General features: G+C 33.3%; 1 protein-coding gene across 1 annotated transcript in view; it reads left to right on the top strand.

Annotated features, from left to right (window-relative positions):
* The window catches only part of LOC106471714 (D-2-hydroxyglutarate dehydrogenase, mitochondrial-like), a 73,150-nt gene that overhangs the window by 45,146 nt on the left and 20,156 nt on the right, over positions 1–7,848 (top strand). Inside the window, 1 exon segment of the mRNA XM_013932333.2 lies at positions 1,713–1,881. Within this exon segment, the coding sequence (XP_013787787.1) occupies positions 1,713–1,881 (169 nt within the window).

Genomic DNA, 7,848 nt, shown 5'->3' with positions numbered 1-7,848 from the left:
GTGTGAAGGAGATTCGAACCCGTGACCCTCAGATTGCAGGTTGAGTGCCCTAACCACCTGGCCATGCCATGTCTGACATTAAAACCTATTTACACTAGGTACATAGGTTTGTTATTAGACAGGTCAGTCAAGAATTTCCAGTTTTCAGCATGATGTGCTGTGTAACCTTTCATGTAAACATTGATGAATTGGGTGGCTTGATAAGTTCAGGTGAACTATCTGGATGGTTTCTAGCATGCCAGTTGTGATTATTGCACTGAGAGCTGTTATAATATCTGTAGCAGATGTTGTTGTTATATAAAAAATGGCTATCCAACCCACTGGTTTAGCACATGGTATGAAGTCAGAGGTATCCATGAGTGAGGACGTGGAAGAGCCACTCTTCCTTGAGCTGCAAGAGGAGACAATTTTTTGTTTTAATAATATATTATATTTGAAGATAGAATAAGATATTTTTTTCATCCATTTTAATACCACTTTGTATGTATAAATACAATTTAGCTCTAGGCTGTTAACCTGTAACTGTAGTTTTGGGGGAGGCAATTTGCTAAAAGCAGAGAGGACTATTTCACAATAGGGGGTAGGGGATGGCCACCACTGTATGAAGTTAAAGTCAATGAGAGTGGACTCTTCTGGGCTTGACAGATTAGTCTCTTGAAAGAATATGATGTAAAGTTTATAGAGCTTCTCATGGCAGTATTTGTTTTTCTATGGATGCCCTGTTTACCAGCTTGTTGTTTAGGCCTTGGTTTTCCCTGTTTTTCTCTTTCTCATGGTTATTTGAGGTTCCCTTCTGACTGCATAAGTTCCATTGCTCCAATAGGCAACCATTTGGGCACTATTTTTTACCTTATTATTGTTTCTAGGCAATACATTAACCACTAGCTATTCAGAAATTCTGTTCCTGACTCTGTCCACCCTGAAAAGGCAGGCAAATAAGGACTAGCTAAAGCTACTAGCCTATTAGAATGTTGTTGCAATTTTTAAGGTCGGTCAGTAAGTATAAATCTACCTTCCCACCATTGAGAACCCTCCCTGGAACAGGACCTTATACCAATTCAGCCCTTTATATAACTGGTAACTAGGTATCTCTATGTTGTTTCCCCCCTTTAGTAACAGAGTGTGGTGAATTGTATAATCAATAAATCATCAACCTTTCCAGTATGTGTGGCAGTATTTCTTGTATGGCTTGCAGATATAAGTTATTCCACATTCCAGAGATTCATCTATTTTAATGTTGTACACAGCTATAGTCTAAGTGGTTTAACATAGGGACTAACCTTGCCAACAGATTAGTTCCTGATGCCTTGTACATGTAAACATATGGCACATTTGGACTTATGCTTATAATCTATATCTAATCATGTGTAAAGTAGTACCTGTGAGTAAAGCTAGAAATAAATCTCTCACAACAACTTGTATGCTGCAATAAAAGATTTAGATTTTAATGTCTTCTTTTTCTCACTTATTTAAGGTATTTGCTGGTATTGTCTGGTCACTATGATTCCCTAACATTTTCTAGTACTGGCCTAGTTTAGTATAAAATTATGAAATCTAAACAGTTTAGACAAAGTTATCTATTGTATCATCTATATAATCCAAAATAATTGAAATATTTACAAGATGTTAAAGAGCCTTAAAAATCCAAACAATTCTAAGTACATAACTTGGAAACATCTTTACTGTCTAGTTTTCTTTGCTTTTTTTTGTAGGTCTTGGGAAATGGGAAAATAGTGAATTGCATGTCAAAAATGAGGAAAGACAACACAGGATTTGACTTGAAGCACTTTTTTATTGGGTGTGAAGGCTTACTGGGTATTATAACTAAAGTGAGTATACTTACTCCACCAAAACCACAAGCAACTACTGTAGCATTTCTTGGTAAGTGATTTGTGAAACTAAGTTCCAGTTGTCTTGTTTGTGATTTGAGTTATGACTGGGTTCTGAAATTATCACTCTTAACTAGGGTTAACAAACTGGTAAACTGACAGATAATTATCTTACCACTGTCAAATATTTCTATGGATCTTCTTGATATATATATATTCCAATATCTCCAGCATAAAACAAAATGTTAAATATTCATAATTTTTGAAGTTTACACTAAAAATTTTCTAAAATTTTACAATATCCCTAATTTTTTTTTATAATTAAAGAAATGATACTGTTTCTTTCACCTGCAAATGACTGGTGGTTTCTTGGATGTTTTTATGATAAATTTCAGAGAATCAGAAGATGTAAAGTTAAGATATTATCATCAGTGTTTACATCTCCAGACAGATATTAACTAATCTGATCTTATTAGGTAAGATATATTTAATGTCTTGATGTAGTGTGTTTTTAACTAACAAGCACTTTATTTCAAAATATTTTTATTGTTGTTACAGGAATGTCAATCACCATATTGGACTGAAAGTTTGTCCTAATATTTTGTAATTTAATTTTGAAAACATCCTTATACAATATCTCTGAATTTTCACCTACACAGTTTGATATTGTTACACTAGTCTAATTAAAGCAGTGATGAACAGTCCTTGTATTGATTTGAATAACTGGTTTATTAGCCACTTTTACAAAGTATTTCACTTTCCCAAACAATACTGGGTTCAGGCATAACTATGTAGTTCAGGCTATGCATTCAAGTTGTTTCTTTGATACTGGACTCAGGCCTAACTTTGCAGTTTTTAGGCTACAATCAAGTTGTTTCTCTGATACCAGTATCTTCATTGGCTCACTGAAGAGACTATAAAACTCCCCCAAACTTCACTTACTGTGCTATAGATATATATATATATATATATATATATATATATAACTTAACCAAAACTGATTCCATAACCAAAAACTGAAAACTAATTACATAATATTTCACCAAATGATACTAATGCACACAGTTTATCTCAGGTTTTTACCAAATTACACAGAACATGTACAGTTTACATCAGATCGTTTAACAAGTGACACTGAACACATACAGTTTTTCAACAAACAATAATATAATTTACAGTCATGTAAAAACAAAACATTAATTGTTCACAACAATATGTTACATATATTGTAGCAAATTAATTTATTACTGCTTTGTATTAATATAAACTAAATTCATCTAAAAAGAAAAAATATTAAAAATATACTTGTACACAGTATTTCGTTTACTAATTTCAGTTTCTGTTTGGAAGACATGTATGATAATTTATTTTCCTAGAATAGATTGTTCTTGTTGCTACAACAGGTTCTGGAGCTTAACAATGTGCAGATCTGATACTATCTGGCTCCAGCCAAAACTATGTGATTATTGGATTAAAAATTATTCTAGAACTTTTGTTACTAGTTGTTGGAAATTTCCCAGAAAAAAATTATTATGGTTATGCTTTGAAATATTTTTCTACAAAAAGTAAAACAGCATTTTATCAGAAAGTGAAGTTAAGAAATTGGTGTCATTACAACAGAAAGTGATAAGTTCTTTGTGACAAAAGAATCCTGTAAAAACTTTTAAACATTGAAGTAAAAATTTTTTAACGTAGCATTGTTTCTAATCTAAAACAACAAAGTCATGTCTTGTTATTCGAAATGAAAAGCATTGAAAGTTGTTACCATCAAGATGGCAAATAATCAAAGCTAAATTTAAGTACTATTTATTTGTATATATGATACATTGGCTGTATGATAAGATAGTTATTAAGCTTCTGCTCTACACATACTATGAATTCCAAAGAAGCATCAGACCAGTAGTAACACCCATTATTCTTTTATGGAATTTCACTGAATATTGCAATAATGGGAGGATTAAAAATCTGTTTTTGTGAAAAAATGAAATGAACCTGAGTAATGAAGGAAAGATTCAAACACTTGTATAAAACATTAATCAAAATATTAGATAGAGATAAAACCAGTTTACCAGTGTCTTACATCATTGCTGGATAGCTTCGATGTAACATACGAAAATTCTAGTTGGTAAAGCACAGATATCTTCATACCATAAAGACAGAAGGGATTGTATCCACACTGCATTGTTCAGTCAAATCATGGTCTTGGTGCATGATTCCACAATCCTAGTTTATCTGAATCAGTGATCATTATCATGATGCATATTCAAGGGAAGATTTAACTCACAGCTATAATTTATACAAATTATAGTAACATTTTATTACTTGGATGGGATTTGATCACATCTAAGGAAAAGATAACACAGAAATTTGGTCAAGTTGATGTTAGCTCTATGGAATGGCCTCTAACTGTGGGATATAACATTAGACTGGGGTGAGGATTAACGTGTTTCTTACTATTTAAACCCTTTTAACAAGAACGTTAGTTAAATACATAGCACATGCATGAAAAATATTACTGAATGTATTCAAAGAAAGGTATGTTACTTTATAGTTATAGAAAGTTCAAACTTGGATCTTCTTTTTTATCAGCTGATGCAGTAATCCCACTCCCTCATAAAAGTTTCATAGTCAGACTTCTCAAACTCTGTCAGATATGTATAGAGCAGACTCTTCCTCCTTATCAGCTGAAGTAGTTATGTCATTTTATCACAGAAGTTTCTTAATCCAACTTCTCACAAATTCTCAGATATGTATAGGTCAGAATCTTCCTTTTTACCACCTCATGCAGTTCTACCACTCCTCCACAGTAGGTTTTTAATTTTTACAATTCAGTTATTTTTATTGTAAAATATATAGTAATAAGTAAAAAATATACATAAAAACATCTTTAGAACATAGCTCTAGGTCAGTTTGCACTTGAGTGCCTGATTTTGGAACCCTATCTTTTATCTACTGTGTTTGTTATTCAAAACATAATTCATGTGGCTTTCAAACATGAATTTCAGAAAATCAAAAACATATCACAGACCAGATTAGATTGTGTGAAAACTACTGTAATTTATTTGGCTTTCCAACTGACCTAGAAATAGGTTTAAAAAAATTCGTTTATTTTTTGATCAAGGTTTTCGAGCCAAACCCATCAAGACTTTATGGCACTTTATTGACTTTACGGTGCAAAGAATAAAGACAATCATGCAATTTATTCTATATATAATGTTCTCTTTCTTTTGGTTAGAAACATGGCCAATAACATTGTAAGAGACAATTACAGACATGTTTTGAAAGACGGGATGTGATAGGAGGGGCGTGGCATGTGGGTTTGGCCTTCTTCTTTATTTCTCAGTAAAGCAAGAAGAGTAAAGGCCATAAATTGAAATTATGGCCTAGCAATATATATATATACACTATAAGTGAGGAATTTGTGTCAAACTCAGAAGATTATATATAGGGATAGAAATAACATCTTAAACAGGCAATTAGGTGAAAAGTGTCATGGACATAGAAAAGTTAAGATTGAGAATTAAATTAAGAAATTAAAACTTATATTAACATTTCTATTATAAACTATGCTTTGATGCTAAGGATATGGCATGCATTGATAAAGTACTTTAAATACATTATGACATTAAAGAGGTCATGACATGAACACTTTGACTCACCTGTGTGCATATGCATAATCAGACTTTTGCACGCCATCATATATATATATAAATCTAGGCCAAAATTTTCATTCTTATCATCTGAGGCTGTCATACCTCTCCGTACCAAAGTTTCTTAATCAGGTTGCAGATATGTATAAGCCAAAGTCTTCCTCCTCACCAGCTAAGTCAAGGTCATATAACACTCATCATCCTGCTCATTCCCTGCTGTTTTGTGTAGCAGACTTTTGTCAAGGGGATTATAAGGCTTCTGCTTGTTAATGTATTTGATACTCTTGAGTGCATCACCATACTATTCATGCCTACAGTACATCTTGTTGAGTTGTACACATACAACTCACAGATTATTTCAGCCACAACTGAATTCTTCAATTGCTTCAGGAAATGAAAAGAGAGCCACACCATGTTTTTGTTATTGATTTTGTTTTAAATCTCAAGTGTGCTTATAACCATTGGAGCACCTTAGATACTCATGAATCATTGGTGATTATTGAGCAAAATTATCTAGTAGCACCCACCTCCTCTTCATGTAGCTGTCCCTAATTTAGTAGTGAAAGACTAGAGGGAAGGCAGCTAGTCAACACCACCCACTGCCAACTCTAAGGCTACTCTTTTACTAATGAAGTGGGATTGACTATCACATTATTATGATCCCAGTAATTTGCAGTAGGTATACTGGGTGGAGGGTCAAATAATATATACTCTGGGCACTGTAATTTGGAGAACAAATATAAAGAATGGACAGTTTTTACAAGAATATGGGTTGGGCTCTCATTGGTACACCCAACTACTGGCAATTTGGTCTCTGGTACCTCATCTTTGGGCTTTGGCAATGGATGCATTTCTTCAGGATGAGATGGGATTACAAGTTTAGGCCTTCCCTCTAATTCATATGTTACTCACGGTACTAACAATGATTTGTTCCAACTCACTGTCTGGTCCTGTTGATAGAATTTAATTGTCAGCTACAACCTGCTTTCTGCTTCTGCGGTACCTTGAGGAGTGTCCACCTCTTCCATTTCTTCTTAGGCCATCTCTGTGATGCTGCCATGATCTGATATTGTACATCCGGCTATCCAGAAGCTCAGGCTTCAGGCATAGAATTTATGCAGTCTTTTGCATGGCATCAGGGTTTAATTTCTAAGGTTTCCATGTATCTCTCTATCTTTGCTTTGTTATGTGATGGTCATGACAAAGGTAAGTATTATTGGAAATACATTTTTGTTTTAAGAAAATGTTAACTTTCTTCACATTAGACAACTGGAATTATCTTCCATCACTGAGAAACTCTCTTTTACAAGATATAGATACATAGATTTATTTACAGACTGAAGACATTGAATGGACAAAGCCTATAAATTTAACAAAGTTTACTGAATGTTGATGGAAACTGTAATATATAGTACTTCAAAACATTTGTTAGAACTTCTTTATTTTTAGAGATAATCATGATGTTTCTGCATTACAATTGTACAGCTGCATACCCATAACACCTGGAGGTGTGGATACACTTATTCCAATTAAGTAGTCATTATAATGACTGTTTTTATCCATCACAACAGAAATATATTTGATAGTTCCAGCTTGGTAATAGTCTTTAAAATTTATCTGAGATGTATTGAAATTTTGGGGCTGGTGAACAAATAAAACACTGACTGTGAAATGTTAACCATAAAATTTTCATTCCTCTATTGAGAATATCACTTCAGTCATGAGATACAAAGAAATCCCTTCATCAAAATGGACTGAATGCAGCCCAGTGGTTATTATGCTAGCCTGTACATACTTATATATGATGAAAACTTAATTATGAAGCAGTTATGTTGCTCTTTTTCTTTTATTTACAGTGTATTAATAAAAAAAAGATTGTTGAAATTCTTTATTTTTATGTTTGACTTAAAAGAAATGCCATATACTACAGTTGATATTAACTTTTTGATCAAACACAGTGCACTCTAAAATTATTACGAGTAGTAAGAATTCTGAAAAATGTTGTTGCCTTATGAGATAAAAAAAAAGTGCAGAAAGTATATATATGCACTTAAAATGTTTCTGCTTTTCCATTTCAGTGTTTATTGCCCACAGACTTTAGCAGAATTTGGGGCTGTATTTTCATTTGGAGGGATATTAAAGATGGTCATACACCACCTGCTCTTACTTAGATAATTCCATATTTTCATACTTTTCTGGCCAGATGGTTAGGTGGCTCGACTCCCAATCTGCAGGTCGCACGGTCGAATCCCCATCTCACCAAACATGCTCATCCTTTCAGCCAATGGGGGTGTTATAATGTGATGGTTAATCCCACTATTCGGTGGTAAAAGAGTAGCCCAATAGTTTTCAGTGGGAAGTAATGACTA

The sequence above is a fragment of the Limulus polyphemus genome, unplaced genomic scaffold (assembly GCF_000517525.1).
Source record: "Limulus polyphemus unplaced genomic scaffold, Limulus_polyphemus-2.1.2 Scaffold4807, whole genome shotgun sequence".
Taxonomy (NCBI): domain Eukaryota; kingdom Metazoa; phylum Arthropoda; class Merostomata; order Xiphosura; family Limulidae; genus Limulus; species Limulus polyphemus.
Note: the sequence above shows the minus strand (reverse complement) of the source record. Positions and strands in the feature narration are given on the sequence as shown.